The sequence below is a fragment of the Mercurialis annua genome, linkage group LG4, assembly GCF_937616625.2.
Source record: "Mercurialis annua linkage group LG4, ddMerAnnu1.2, whole genome shotgun sequence".
Lineage (NCBI taxonomy): Eukaryota > Viridiplantae > Streptophyta > Magnoliopsida > Malpighiales > Euphorbiaceae > Mercurialis > Mercurialis annua.
In genome coordinates this window covers 25,753,572-25,768,832 of record NC_065573.1, presented here as the reverse complement: position 1 = coordinate 25,768,832, position 15,261 = coordinate 25,753,572, and the positions used below count along the sequence as shown (strand labels likewise).

The following is a 15,261-nucleotide window of genomic DNA, read 5'->3' as shown; positions in this document are numbered from 1 at the left end:
GGAATATCAAATGGTATATTTCATCAAACCAAGACAATTACAATCAGAAATGAAATTACAATCCATGATAGCACAAAACCAAGCTTGTACATTTGTTTCTTTCGATTACAAATTTCAAGTTCTTCTTCTACCATCTTTTTCTCCTTCATTATTCCCCTTAAGTCATCAATAGTGCATTTCACACTTGATCCAAATTCCATTTCCATAAGCTTTATATTATCCCTTTTTAGCCTCATTATCTCATTGTGCAATTCATTCAATAAGAGCTTAACTCTTTCCTCTGTCTCTTGATCAATCCATCTAAAGAAACCACAGCCTCGACCAGCCTGAAATTGTTTCCAAATAAACACAATCAATAGGGTGCAGACATTAAGGCAAAGGTTATGAAGTTAGACAAACAAATGGACTGAATTTTACAAAAGCAGAAAGAAAAAATTACATGGTAATTAGGGCAACCATAAAACCTTCTTCCTGGACTAGTCTCTCTCCATGACATGTAAATTTTGGCTATTTCCCAGCAGTTGCACATGGGAGTATGAGGTCGCTGTTCACGAAATCCTGAAGTTCCTTCGTGTCTGCTATGTACGGTTGCTGTGGAATTGAAGCTTGCCATTCCTAAGTTACCCAATAAAAACCTAATCAGAGCTACCAAATAAAAGAAGAAGACGAAAAAGAGAGAAATTATGGATATTCAAAGATGAATTTAGGGTTTTCTGTTGTGAGAAAGGGAAAAGATTGGGTTTTTCTTCATTTATTACCAAACGGTAATATTTTGATGACAGGGCAATGTAATTAATGCCCTGTCAGCAAAAAATAAATGGTGAGCTGAGTGGGTAACGGGTTTAACGGCCAGGTCAGCAAGCTAACGGAGAAAAGGGGACGGAAGGGGTTTTTTGTTCAAAAAAAAAGTTGAGGGGTCGATTTGAGCCAGGAAAAAGTAAAAGGGCTGTCTTGCACTTTTCTGAAAAGTTCAGGGGTTTTTTTGTACCTTCGGCCTATAATATATAGATGTATAATCTTTTTCCTAAATTTTAGACGGGAGCTCTAAATTAGAGCCTACTACAAGTGGTTTCACAACCGGTGATGATAATATTTCCTGCAAACAGAGTTTTGGTTTCATGATACTTGCACGCTAGGTAGCACTGGACTCAGGAAAAAGGGATCGTTTGGATACGAACACAGCAAAATGGTGTTAATTTAAAGTTTTCTATGTAAAAATAAAATTTTGTGTCGAAATATCAAAGTGTTGGATACCCGAAATGATACATTGATTGAATGAAATTACTATGCTAGCATGATATTTGCACTCATTAAATATGCCTATTATGCACATGCATTTTATTTTTCTTCGAATTCTCACTTGTATAGATAGATAAATAGAAATTATTGATCATCAATTAATACTATATCTAAAAGTATGAATGAGAAAAATACATTTATATAATGTTATTTTTATTTAATAAAATATAATTTTTAACTAAAAGTTATTAAAATAATTATTAAAGTTAAAATACCAACTAAAATAAACTATTTATAATATTTTGTCCAAATAATTTTTATAGAGTATTAATTAAAATAAAATATTTTAATGTTTATTTTTCTAAATTTTTTAAGTAAGATAAACTACTATAATAAATTATAATTTTATTATTATTCGATATTTTCTATTTATATTATATACAATTATATTTTATAAATTTTAAGTATTAATAAAAATTTAAACTAAAATAATCATCTAAAATACTAAATAAGATAAATTATTTATAATCAATAAGTTTTTAATAGTGAATGAGTATATAAAAGCAGAAATTATTATAATAAAAGAAAATAATATATACTACTTATTGTTAAATTGTTCTTTATTTTTATAACAAAAAAATTATTAGAGACGAGTTATATTACGAGGTAGAGGGACTAAATGTGTTTAGAATTAAAAGTGTAGGAACTAAAAGTTGGTTATGGAACAACCCTTTTCCCTCCTTTTTTTTCTATCTCAACTGCATAAGAAATTTAGGGTTTACAATTTCGAAAACCTTAATATCAGATGCATAAGTTCAAATAATATTAACAAGAACAGATTGGAGACAAATGTGGAAGCAGGAAAGTAAAGAAGAACATATACTCTCACTAAATAGCGAGTAATTGCTTTGACTCTTCTTAGGCTTTCTTTGGAGTTTAATTTTTTCAAAAACATTCATTGTTTACTTGTAAATTTTGATCTATTTGAGTTTGTTTTTTTGTTTTTGGGTTATTTTCAGTCAATATTTTGCGAATGGGACTGTGAGGGATGATCAATTCAAGTCCAAACAACACAAGAAACGGTCAGCTTTTTTTTTTTTGTCTAGTTACTAGCTGTGCTTTTGAGATTCTAATTTTATTTTCTTTTTGATAGGATTTCTTTTAGATATTTGTATTTAGCGTGTTTTTATCCGTAAAGTTAAAGATGAAGTCTATTACATTGTAGGTGGGCGTGACGGTTAGGTCACCGTCTAGCACACTTCTTAGATTAAACCATCTGGATATTCATGCTGATGACCGCGCCGCTGCTTAATTGCGTTTCGGGTCTGTGTAGTTTTGTAACTAATGTCCAATTTTGATTCAGGATTTTTGTGATTTTGAGTGTATAAATGTGTAATTAGTTGAGTTAATCATTAAATGTGTGAATTGCTATGCTTAGTTGCCAATTATAGATTGTAATTAGATTTATTAATAATTATTCAGGAAATGTTCGCATTGTTTGTTCTTTCGTAAATATCACCCGTGTCACCAACAAGAGTGTAGCTCAATTGTAACTGAAGTCGATGGCTGCGAGTTTTTGAGTTCCACTTCCTTTTCTAGTTATAGCTAAAGAAATATTATCGATGCTTCCAGTCTTCAAAATAAAGGCCACTCACTGATACCTTAGTAGCTTTATTTCAGAGATGAAGTATGAAGTTCTTGAAATGATGTGGTAACTGATTTTGAAGGGTGTACTATAGAGCGATTTCTTTATTTATATGTTTTAACTGATCAGATCACCTTCTTCATAATATAGTGGCAAGAAGAAAAACGGAGGTCAACAGGCAACTGGAGCTGATAATAGTGGTCGAGGACTCCGTCAATTTAGCATGAAAGGTAATTTGCCTTCCTCTCCATCTTTCATTATCAGAACAAAATCATGCGGAAATTGTAGTTCTTACATGATTTGTTTCACTAGCAATGTGTTTTAGAAATAACTTATTTCATGATTTAACTAACTGTATCATGCTGTGTTCAGTGTTTGAGAAAGTGGAAAGTAAAGGAACAACCACTTACAATGAGGTCAGTTGGTGTCTGAATTCAATCATTCATTACTCTTTTCATATTGAATGCTGAGTTTCTTCGTGCAAATTATTACTCCTATACACAGACGGCATAATTATCTGAAGTTGCTCCCTAGTTTTTCATTGAATATTGTTACTGTAATATGAGCTGAGATACCACACATCTCGTGGACTACTGTTGTTCCTATTCCATTATCATATACATTAGTTATACATTTATTTTAGGATATACAAGGCTAAAAGGGTCAAAGTGTCAATTCCTTGAATTAAAAGAATTGTCCTGTAATTAAAATGACAGGAACAAAGCCTTGTCATTTTAATTTCATTCACATATATTGGATAGATAACTTTGAAGCTTATTCATTCATCATCCTTAATGTGTTTGAAGGTACTTTTGGTATTTGTCCAAAATGTTATGATTCTTGCACCATGCAGCCTGTCTAGCTGTAAAACATAGTCATTCCTGTTAGGCTGGGCGGTTGAGCCTGTGGGTTTCTATTATTTAAAGGGAATCCCTGGACTCTTATTTTATATGGTTTTAATTTGCTGCTCTCAGAGTTTGGAACACATTTTTTTAGAATTTCACCTATTAGCTTATAAAATTAGGAGGTGATGTTTAATATAATGCCATGGGATGGAGAGGTTGTATGTATATCAAGTATTTCATAGTTTGTTGCAGCTATAGAGGGCAATATAACCTGATGTGTAGGTCTTATTATGAAGATTACTACGACTTGTTTTTGGCAGTGCATGATAAATCTAACTCCTTTGCTAATCCAATTGTGAATGTTGAAAGGAGGCTTAGGCAGGGCGATCAGATGTGCTTTCACATGTAGATGTAGCAGACCTCTAGTAACTTTCTTTTGCATAGATAAAGTGAAAACTACATGTGAACCATACGACCCATGTGCCTCCCCCGTTCCTTAATCCCATCCTTAACTGTTTCGCAAAGTGTATGGCTGTATGTATCTGAGAGTTCGAAGCGTTTTTAGGTGGCAGATGAACTGGTAGCAGAGTTTGCTGACCCTGGCAACGGCATTTCATCTTCGGATCAGGTATCTATTTTTCAACTGAATTGAAACAATATATTTGGTAGAATTCTTGCTTTCGTTCTTGATCATTGAGGAAACCGAGAAATTAACTGATACTTGCCTTTCCTTTTTGATAAAGCAGCAACAGTTTGATGAGAAAAGCATACGGCGAAGGGTATATGATGCTGTGAATGTATTTACGGCATTAAATATCATATCTAAGAGTAAGAAGGAAATACAATGGGAAGGCTTTCCACAAACAAGTTTGAGTGACATAGAAGAATTAAAGGTACCTCATGCAGCTTGCACATGCTGTCTTGTATATCAATAGACGCCCTCTTATGACTTTGATGAATCCGAGAAGCTTAAAAATCCATTAACGTAATACAGGGTGAGTGTCTTGGATTGGGGAATAGAATTGAGAGAAAAGCTGCCTATTTGCAAGAACTAGAGGAACAAGTAAGAATAGCATTTGAAGTTCTCTTATTGTTTGAATGTGAAATCTGTTGCTCCATGTGCTTGGCCTGGACTGTCTTGTATTAAAAATATTGGTTCTTCAGAGTCTATTCACTGACTTGTTATCTCTTTTTAAAGCACGTAGGTCTTCAGAACCTAATACAAAGAAATGAGCTACTTTACAACTCAGAGATTGCTCCTAGTGGGGGAGTGTCCTTACCTTTTATTCTGGTGCAGGTAAAATTTATTTGCAGTTTTCCAGTGTATCAATTTCTGTTTATAGAACAGCGGCTATATCTTTCAGCTTGCACTTAAAGGATTGTTGGTTGTCAAATTGAGAATTGCCACTTCTGTAGAAGTGCTGTTAATAGAACAGCGGCTAAATTATTCATCCTTGTTTTTGTTAAGGTCATGATAGGTTTGTGTTATCTTTTAGTGTCATTATGGTGCTCTTTTTATATCATTAAAGAAAAAAGGTTTCGGCATAAGTTCTTTAGATTAGTTCTGGATGTTTGAGTGTGAGGGATAGTTTTCATGTATTTTGTCAGGTGAAAATGGTAAATATGAGACATTGTACTTAATTTTTTTTAAGTCTCTTTGCCCTCATATTAATATTTAGGAACTCTAGTTGTTGGAAATGATTTCTTCTGATGATCAATGTTTCCCTTTTACCCTTTGGAAACTGTAGCTACGCCCTCATGCAACTGTTGAAGTGGAAATATCAGAAGATATGCAGATGGTTCATTTCGATTTTGATAGGTAAGATTCTATTGTAAGCTTGTAGTCACTGATATGCGGATAATTCTTTTGCACGTGTCATGTGATTATTAACTACACTACCGGTTGACTCATCATAATCTAGCAGGATATATGTTTGTGCTTTCTAAAATATTAAATTGCTGTAAATGGGGTTTTGAATGGAGGTTCTATGGTAGAAAACTTTAAGAACCATGTTTTTTGAACTTTCGAGTGTAGTTATTATTATCATCGTCAACTATTAATTGGCTTCTCCATTGCTATTCCATTTCTAGCACCCCTTTTGAGCTGCACGATGATAATTATGTTCTCAAGGCAATGAAATCGCGTGAGAGACGAGAGAGTGACGGCGCAGCACCTAATATAACTACCGATGGAGGTGAAGCTTCTAGCATGCCCCATGAGTAGGCTGCCAATCTCACCACCTTATCAGCTGTATGTAAATTGTGCAAAGTAGCTTGTTGATTTACCCGCCTTCTGAAGGAATTTAGGTAACTAGGAGGTCAGTCCCTTATCGCTTAGCGACTTTTTTTTTTTTTTGATGAATATCGCTTAGCGACTTATGTCAAATATTTTAGTCCCGTCGGATTCTCAGGTTTAGATCCTCAATTAGCTTTTGTAAGTGTTTAATCATTAGTAGTGTGCCTTTTAATTATAGTAAGAAAGTGTAGTAAGTCCACATTAGGCTTCAAGGGGACTGTGTAGCTGCACACAGAAGCATTGATTAAATCAACATCTGATTTCTTGATTTGCAAAGTTACATTTATGTCATTGCTGTTCACTATTAAGGTATAACGGCCATGATCATGATTATACTACTTGGTTATTGTTTTTATTTTAAAATTGAAAATTAACTTATTATGAGCTTTTAAATTTGAAAAATGTATTTTTTCCTTTTTAACGATATGAATATGAAAGAAATTTGAATAAAGGGCTCAGTGAATTTATAAAACTATCATTAGAGATACTTCTCAAAGCTGAAAGAACTTCACAAAAGTTCCATATGTAATTACTAAATACCATTTTCATGCAAGAAATGAGAAATTTGCTCCGAAATCATGCCTATATATGAAATTTATTTCATTTTTAAATCTCTACATAACTCTCCAATTTTTTTTTATATATCAATTACTCTCTTCATTCCAATTGAAGAAAATAAGTTGCATGTAATCCAATATATTATATTAAGATATATTCCATATTCCACACTGTCCACAGTTTAGTAAAAATGTTAATTGAAGATGGTAAATAAACATATTTTAAATTAAGATGAATTTTCCAACTAAATTAGGACAAGGGAACACATAATTTACACTAGTTTTTCTTTCTACTGTTTGGTAAAAGATACCTGAATATATTAATACCTCAAAGTCTATCCAAACAACTAAAGAAATGGAAGCCTCAGACTATACACTCATCAAAAACAGAAGGCTAAGCTAGATTTTGCCAATTCTGAATTTACACTAGTTAATAAGTATGCTGCGGTAAATTCAGTTCACAAGTTCCTCAGGTGGATGAACTGAAATTATAAATTTGATCCAGCTATAGACATGTCCACAAAAAATAGAAACAAACTACTTCAAATAGATTAGTCAGACGCACAGTTACGAAGTGCAAGTTTTAGTTTGATAAGCGGAAGTTCACCCTAAAAGCTAATAAACTACATTAACCAAATATTTAAATTATATTAAACATACCAAAACCAAGATCCTCTTTAAAGAGTTTCCAACGTACATTAGCTAATGCTGCTTTCTCTTTGGCTCCGAGCCATTCGGCGTTGGACTGCTTGATTTTCCCTTCTAAGCCTCTCAATTCTTCAAGGTCTCTCAATGCTCCTTCATTGGCTTTCTGCAATTCAATTGCAACAGATTTCTTTCGGGAAAGACGCTCCTGCTTTTTTTTCAATAGCTGATGAATTTCAGCTTGTATATTTGCTTCTTCTTCAGAAAGCGTCGAGAATTTATCCTCCAAGGCAGTTATTTCCTTTTGTCTTTCATCCAATCTTGCATTAAGATCTATATTTTTCCCTGCAAGAGATATTCTGCGAGCTTCCACAGTTTCTGCTATGGTCGTAGAGTTCGGAATGCTCTCTCGAAATTCTGCCAAATGAGTAGCTAGATCTTCAAGAATTGTTTTCTCCTTTAAACTGTCAGCATGCTGAACGAGTGCAAGGATAATCCCCTCGATGTTGTCAAAGGCATTAGCTTGTTGAATAGCCTCTAATGACATATTGAAGAACCTGAGCAGTGCTTCCTTTTGTTGACTTACAAAGTCAGGCCTAGTTGCTTCACCTGAAACAGGACTTTCACTACTAGGAAAGGATTTTTGAATCCTTCTCCAACTTGAAATTTCAGTCAGAAGTTTCTTGGAAATTTTCCGCACATCTGGGGAGGATAATACAGGCTCAGAGGGAGGAACCTGTCATCAATAGATTAATTGAACAAATGAGCCAAGAGTTGCACAGAATCTTGATTATCCCGGATTCTCTGTTTAAGGTCTATAGGCTACCTGGTATATTCCATTTCATCTAAAATCAATGTGCAATTAGTGGAGAGACCAAACATGTTTATAATGCAATGATACCATTTAACTCTACCCATGTTAAAATGAAGCGCATATGCCTAGAAAATGGGTAAGAAAAACACCTGAGGAAGATCCTTTTCGTCGACAATAGCAGGAGGAGGAAGTGGTTCCTTCACAATTTCTGGATCGTTAGTGGGAGCTCCTGTTTGAACTGCTGCTTCAGTCTGACTCAGCGGTTTAGCAGTTAAAGGCGTTACTAAGGCAGTTGAAATTTTGGGAGGAGGGGGCACAGTAATCATTTCAACTTTTCGGGGTATAATAACCGACCGAGAAGCTCTACTAGATGGTTCAGCCATTGTGTTAGCTTCATATACTTCCTCATTGGGTAGATTTTCCTCCTTTATAACACACCTCTGATATTTTTCAATATGACAACTCATAGGATCTTGATCTAGTGGTATTTCAGATGCTCGCTTGAGCAGTTTCGATGCTTCTTTACTAATTGCAGGTTCAATTGCGGAGTAATGCACAACACTATGGGCTTGAACCTCAGCTTCAACGGTAAGTGTATCATTTACTAGATACCCGGCAGCAGGATTACATGTTTTGCAAAGAGGAATGAAAGATGCGAAACCCTAAAAGCTTGTTTTTTCATTGAACACATGTTTTACATCTGTAAAATGCAATTAGTACTATTATTATGCTTACTAGAAAATGATCTTAAACTTATTACTATCATAGAGTTTACAATGCAAAAAAAAATATAGACTATATAGTTCTTGTATTAGTTATGAGGTATCCGAGTTCCAAGTCGGGAGCAAATTGGAAAAAAAAGTAAAGTACAGAGCTTTTAGTTATGCTATATCGTGTACCTTTTATAACCGTCAACCTGTTATTGAATTGATTAATTACCGACAGGCTAAAATCAGCATCTCTGCTCCAACCATGAGGCAAATTCATCGGGTCAGCAATGGCCAGGTAAATTGACAAGTTATCAAACACATTGTTTCCTTTCGGGAAAATAAGAACACGCCTGCGAATATATACAACGACATGAAGATAAAGAGTTGTGCAAAACAAGTACATAAGATAAGATCAAAACTAAAATGAGATCAACCATGGTTCATACCATTTACATCTTCCAGCAATGAAAATGTCTGAATGTAGTTTCCTTTTAGTCAATTGGGAAAAGTTGTCAATTTTCCATGTGAATTTAGTTGAGGCAGGAACCTCCATTTTCTCAGAGCTTTTGCATCATACACAAACAAATTGACACAAAGTGTTAAAAATTAGAGTGTCAAATCAAGTACCACACTCAAACCCTCTTGAAAAAACTTTAAAAAGATTGAATTTTTGAACAATTCCAAATAATTTTAACTTTCCATACTAAATAATTTAGGTTTTTCTTTCGTATAACACTTAATAAAGAAACTAATGAGATTAAATGAACTGAAAACAAACATTTAAATACACACCTGAAATGATAAACCCTAGAGTTCAACGGTTGAAGAAACTATTTTCTTACTTTACTTTCTTGTTGAGGTTGAATACATTACTACTATGTTTTTCCTCTGATCTTTTCTTGGTTGCATGGTATACTGTTTGAACTTAGGGCTTCTGGTCTGAACATATATGACTTACGTATATGAATATTTTAAAATAAAGAAATTCGAAACGTTAGATTTTGCATTTCTGGTGTCATTTTTTAATTTTATTTTGAAACAATTACACTATAGGTGCCTCAACTTTTTTGAGTTTACTATTTCAGTTTTATTTGTTTATTAATGTTTTGAAAATATGTTAACAAATTTTTTTAGCCACTTAATTATTTGTATGTTAAAAGGTAAAAATAAGTGATATTATTTATAATTTTATTATCATATTAATTAGGGTTGAAATTCATGTCACCGTGTCATAAACTTTTATGTACCCATATAAATTGAGATTTATTTAGCCGATCTGAATCTAGCACGTTTAACTAATCGAGTTAAAATTTTAAACATGAACACAGTATGTTTATTTAAGAAATTAACACATGTCGACCAGTCCAACTAGTTTACTGAAAATTGACCATTTTTAAAGAATTTTTTTTGAAATTTTGTCAAATAAATAAAGGTCAATTTATGCTTCAGGTTACAATTGAAACGAAAAAAAAATGCAAAATGGGGTAAAATTGACAAATTTTCAACGTCGTAGAATTGAAAAGGGGATGAAAGGTCGGCGGTTTTTAAGGCATTAAGTCTTATATTTATATCACTTGAATTTATAGGTTATATACTTCTATTTAGTAAAATATAAATTGATAAGTTATACGCGAAGCACGTAAAGCGACAATAACATTAATAGAAAAAATGATAACATGTCCAAATAGAGATATTATTACATAAATTTTGTTCACGTAATCCATAAGCAGTGCAAGTTAAGTTATATACAATAATTATTAAATATTTAAAATTATATACAATACATTAGTAAAAGGAAAATAATTTTAATCAAATTATATCATTATCATTATTTTAGTGATGTAATATAATAATTTTATTAGCTTTTATCTATGGATGATGTGATAAATAGTGTCTATAAATATTTACCAATATGAAATCAAAATGAGAAATTATGTGAACAAATTTAAGATCAACTTTTAGCCTTTTAAATATTAAAAATATCTAAAAACACTTAAATATTTACTTTTAAGAGTAAAAATACTAATTTCAAAAGTAAAATTCAAACACTAATATAGTGATACACGTTTAGGTGGGCGAACAAAATTTCTAAAGTTGCTCCTAATGGTAGAGGAAAAGTAAATTAGCATGATAATGTTTTTGCATAACTTCACATTGAAAGCTAATAAACTATTCCAATACATGATTCAATTAACTTTACAAAATATTAAGCTTCCCAAGACCAAGATCGTCATCGTAGAGTTTCCAACCCACATTAGCATAAGCTACTTTTTGGCTCAGAGCCACTGAATGCTTGATTTACCCGTCTAAGCCTCTCCATTCTTCATGGTCTCTGCAAGATCCTCTTTGTAGTGTTTCCAACGCACGTTAGCTAATGCCAGTTTCTCTTTGGCTCCGAGCCGTTCGGCATTGGACTGCTTAATTTCCTCTTCTAAGCCTCTCCATTCTTCAAGGTCTCTCGATGCTCCTTCATTGGCTTTCTGCAGTTCAATTGCAGCAGATTGCTTCTGGGAAAGAAGCTCCTCCTTTTGTGTTGTTAAGAGCTGAATTTCAGCGTGTAGTTTTGCTTCTTCTTCCGAAAGCCTCGAAAAATTTTCCTCCAAGGAAGTTAGTTCCTTTCGTCTTTGCTCCAGTCTTGCATTAAGATCTATAGTTTTCCCTGCAAGAGATGTTTTGCGAGCTTGCAGAGTTTCTACAATGGTTGTAGATCTCGGGATGCTCTCTCGAAATTCTGCCAAGCGAGATGCTAGATCTTCAAGAATTGTCTTCTCCTGTAAACTGTTAGCATGCTGAATTAGTACAAGGATAGTCTTCTCGATATTTCCAAAGGCACCAGCTTGTTGTATAGCCTCTAATGACGTATTGAGAAACCCGTCCAGTGCTTCCTTTTGTTGACATACGAAGTCAGTCCTAGTTGCTTCGCTTAAAACTGGAATTTCATAGCTAGGAAGAGATTTTTGAGTCTTTGTCCGACTTGAAATTTCAGTCAGAAGATCCTTAGAAATTTTCTGCACATCAGGGGAGGATAATACAGGCACAGAAGGAGAATCCTGTCATCAATAGATTAATTGAACAAATGAGCTGTAAGTAAGAGTTCACACAATCTAAATTATCCAAGATTCTCAATATAAGCTCTATATGCTATTGCTGCCTGGTATATTCTATTTAAAATCAAATATGCCTAATAAAATGGGTAAGAAAATTACCTGAAAAGGATCCTTTTCATCCACAGGAGACAGAAGTGTTTCCTTCACTATTTCTTGTTCATTAGTGGTCGCTAGGGTTTGAACTGCTCCTTCAGTCTGACTTAGTGATTTAGCAGTTAAAGGAGTTACTATAGCATTTGGTGGTCCAACCGTTGCCTGAGTTCCATGTACTTCCTTCTGGGGTAGATTTGTTGTGCACCGTTTAAATTTTTTGTTATGACAACTCAGGGGAACTTGATCTAGTGATGTTTCAACTGCTCGCTTGGGCAGTTTCTGTTCATCTTTGTTAACTTCCTTTGCAGGCTCAGTCACAGAATAATGCACAACACGATGGACTTGAATCTCAGCTTCAACTGTAAGGGTATCATTCACTAGATACCATGCAGCAGGACCACTTATTTCTCTAGGAGGAGATTGGCAACCCCAACCTTTGGCTTTTGCACTGAATACATGTGTACCTGAAAATGATTCTAGTATTATTAGTATGCTTATGCGCATGGCTTGCTAGAAGCATCAAATGAATCTAAACTTTTCACTATCACGGAGTTAAAAATGCAAGTATTAGTAATAAAGTATAGAGCTATCAGTTATGCTAAATCATGTACCTTTTCTAACTATACACCTGGTATTGAATTGATTAATTACTGACAGGCTAATATCTGCATCTCTGCTCCAACCATTTGGCAAACTCATTGAGTCAGCAACTATGTAAATCGAAAAAATATCACCATAGGTTCTATTGTGATAGATAAGCAAATGCCTGCAAATTTATATGATGACATGAATATAGAGTTGTGTAAAACAAGTACATATGATAAGATCAAAACTAAAATGAGATCAACCATGATTTATACCATTTACATCTTTCGGCAATGAAAATGTCTGAATAAAGTTCCTTTGGAGTCAATTTGGAGAAGTTATCGAATTTCCATGTGAATTTAGTTGAGGCAGGATTCTCCATATTGAGCTTTTGCATCATCCACCAACAAATTGGCAATAATTACATGGTAAGATGGTATAATCAAATATGAGATACAAGTTCAACTGATTTAATGATATATAATTACATGGTAAAATCAAATACATACTATAAAACCTCTAGGAAAATAAAAATCAAATAATGTTTAACTTTCCATAATGTACAACAAGAGGTTTCTCAAAATTATCCCAGATTCTCAATATAAGATCTATATGCTGCCTGGTATATTCTATTTAAAATCAAATGAGCCTAATAAAAATGGGTAAGAAAATTACCTGAAAAAGATCCTTTTCGTCGACAATAGTAGGAGGCAGAAATGATTCCTTCACTATTTCTTGTTCATTAGTGGAATCTCCGGTTTGAACTGCTCCTTCAGTCTGCTCAGTGATTTAGCAGTTAAAGGAGTTACTATAGCATTTGGTGGTCCAACTGTTGCCTGAGTTCCATGTACTGCTTTATTGGGTAGATTTTTCGTGTGCCTTTTAATTTCTTTGTTATGACAACCCAGGGGAACTTGATTTAGTGATGTTTCAACTGCTCGCTCGGGCAGTTTCGGTTCATCTTTGTTAACTTCCTTTGCAGGCTCAGTCACAGAATAATGCACAACACTACGGACTTCAGCCTTAGCTTTAACTGTAGGTGTATCATTCACTAGATACCTTGCATCATCAAACTGTCTATCGCTCCCCTTCCTACGTCGAGAAATAAAGACTGGTGCTGAATCCTCTGAACTATTCAGATTATCATCTATCGGCTGATCATCAACAGCCTCCTCTGTTCCACTACGGTTCTCAACAACAGCAGTCCGCCTCTGCTCTCTCTGTCGTCAAGCTGAGGCGTTTACACATCGAGATCGGACATGTCGAACTCCCAACCCATCAACATCCGTCTCTAACTGTAGCTGCCGAGCAGTCAGTAGAATTTTTTTTCTGATAGATTCTTTACTCTGCAATCATCACTTTAAATTAATATTAATTAAATTAAATTACACTAATAAAATTAAACTAAGTAATTAAATTCAACTAATTAATTTAAACTATTTAAACTAAATAATAAATCTATACTAATTAAATTTGATTAAACTAAATAATAAAATTAAACTAACTAATTAAATTTAACTCTAAACTCTAAATTAATAAAAATAAACTAATTCAATTAATTTTAACCATAAACCCTAAATTAATACTAATTAAATTTAATTAAACTTATTAAACTAAATAATGAATCTAAACTAATTAATTAATTTTAATTAATCTAAACTAATTAATTTTAGATAAATTACATACTCTTACTCGGTCCATGGGATTTTTCGAAAAAAAATATAAAAATTATACAAAAAGCTTACCCTAGTATCTCGTCCTCTTACTCGGTTAGATTCCAACATTTTCATCCGAGATTTTTGGTATCCGTTCTTCGTGTTTGACTGTGAGTTGAGAGGATTTATATGTGAGTTTTAGAATTAGGTAAAGGTAAAAGGGAGGGGAAGCGTATTTAGGTAAAAAGGAGGGCAGTACCTAGTAATCTAGGGACGGTAAATAATAGTCCACTAATTTTATCATCCGCGAACAGCCCAAAACTAGGCACAAAGTGGGAATATACTGAATATGAAGCACAAATAGGGTAATTCTTTGCCAATTTAGTTGAGGCGGGATACTTCATTTTCTCAGATCTTTCACCAACAAAATTACAGTAAGTGTTTAAAATTAATCTATACGACTTACAAGTACAGCTAATTTATTGAATAATTACATGGTAAAATCAATTACATACTCCTAAAACCTCTTGAATAATCTTAAAAAAAAAATCAAACTCTGAACAATTCGAAATAATTATCACATTCCATAATGAACAATTTCAGGGTTTTTGTGAGTAATTACACTTAATAAAGAAATTCATGAGATTAAATGAAATGAAAACAAACATTTAGATACGTACCTGCAACGATTGATCGACTTTTAGCTAAACCCTAGAGTTCATTTGAAGGAACTATTTTCTTACTTCAACATATTTCATATTTGGCTTATACTTATATAGTCATAATGTATTTTTGGGTTCCTTTACTTGTCCTTTTTTTACCATTGAATCCCTACACTTCTATTTTTATATATTCAGTACTTTTATTTTTAATTTTATAACTATTGAATCATTCCATTATAAAAAGTACTTTTAGCATTTGAATTTTAAAATATACTTAACAAATAAATATTTTATTTTTTATTATATGTATGCTAAAATGATAAAACTAAGTCTCATATTACTTAAATTTGATTATTATATTAATAAAAAAATATGCATCTAATTTGTTTGCCAATATGAAATCAAAAT

At 33.2% G+C, this 15,261-nt stretch overlaps 4 protein-coding genes across 11 annotated transcripts; 1 reads left to right on the top strand and 3 right to left on the bottom strand.

Moving 5' to 3' along the window:
• Positions 1-1,951: 1,951 nt before the first annotated feature.
• On the top strand, positions 1,952-9,060 carry LOC126676414 (transcription factor-like protein DPB). Of its 3 annotated transcripts, none has more exons than XM_056105459.1 (10): positions 1,952-2,138; positions 2,259-2,321; positions 3,035-3,114; positions 3,257-3,300; positions 4,295-4,357; positions 4,473-4,622; positions 4,724-4,792; positions 4,928-5,026; positions 5,478-5,548; positions 8,987-9,060. In XM_056105459.1, exons 1-10 carry the CDS (start codon positions 2,089-2,091, stop codon positions 9,015-9,017), a joined length of 720 nt encoding a protein of 239 aa, XP_055961434.1. In that variant the 5' UTR covers positions 1,952-2,088; the 3' UTR covers positions 9,018-9,060. The 3 variants fall into 3 exon arrangements, with proteins under 3 accessions (XP_055961434.1, XP_050226568.1, XP_050226569.1); XM_050370611.2 differs by lacking the exon at positions 8,987-9,060 and adding an exon at positions 5,821-6,316 and having other exon boundaries at positions 1,953-2,138; XM_050370612.2 differs by lacking the exon at positions 8,987-9,060 and adding an exon at positions 5,821-6,316 and having other exon boundaries at positions 1,954-2,138; positions 4,476-4,622.
• LOC126676412 (uncharacterized) lies at positions 7,097-8,529 on the bottom strand. Its single transcript, XM_050370610.2, has 2 exons — positions 8,191-8,529; positions 7,097-7,963 (listed from the first exon to the last, which is right to left on the bottom strand). The coding sequence occupies exons 1-2, from the start codon at positions 8,506-8,508 to the stop codon at positions 7,223-7,225; spliced, it is 1,059 nt and encodes a 352-aa protein (XP_050226567.1). The 5' UTR covers positions 8,509-8,529; the 3' UTR covers positions 7,097-7,222.
• On the bottom strand, positions 8,652-9,726 carry LOC126676416 (ubiquitin C-terminal hydrolase 13-like). The gene is made up of 4 exons (XM_050370615.2): positions 9,544-9,726; positions 9,198-9,314; positions 8,941-9,101; positions 8,652-8,741 (listed from the first exon to the last, which is right to left on the bottom strand). Exons 2-4 carry the CDS (start codon positions 9,302-9,304, stop codon positions 8,704-8,706), a joined length of 306 nt encoding a protein of 101 aa, XP_050226572.1. The 5' UTR covers positions 9,305-9,314; positions 9,544-9,726; the 3' UTR covers positions 8,652-8,703.
• A 1,025-nt stretch (positions 9,727-10,751) lies between these two features.
• LOC126676410 (uncharacterized) lies at positions 10,752-14,967 on the bottom strand. 6 transcript variants are annotated; one of them, XM_050370606.2, is made up of 8 exons: positions 14,872-14,949; positions 14,451-14,605; positions 14,282-14,359; positions 13,212-13,894; positions 12,812-12,924; positions 12,563-12,717; positions 11,958-12,415; positions 10,752-11,801 (listed from the first exon to the last, which is right to left on the bottom strand). In XM_050370606.2, exons 5-8 carry the CDS (start codon positions 12,916-12,918, stop codon positions 11,058-11,060), a joined length of 1,464 nt encoding a protein of 487 aa, XP_050226563.1. In that variant the 5' UTR covers positions 12,919-12,924; positions 13,212-13,894; positions 14,282-14,359; positions 14,451-14,605; positions 14,872-14,949; the 3' UTR covers positions 10,752-11,057. The 6 variants fall into 6 exon arrangements, with proteins under 6 accessions (XP_050226563.1, XP_050226560.1, XP_050226564.1 ...); XM_050370603.2 differs by having other exon boundaries at positions 13,212-13,882; XM_050370607.2 differs by lacking the exon at positions 14,451-14,605 and having other exon boundaries at positions 14,872-14,947.
• Positions 14,968-15,261: the final 294 nt, after the last annotated feature.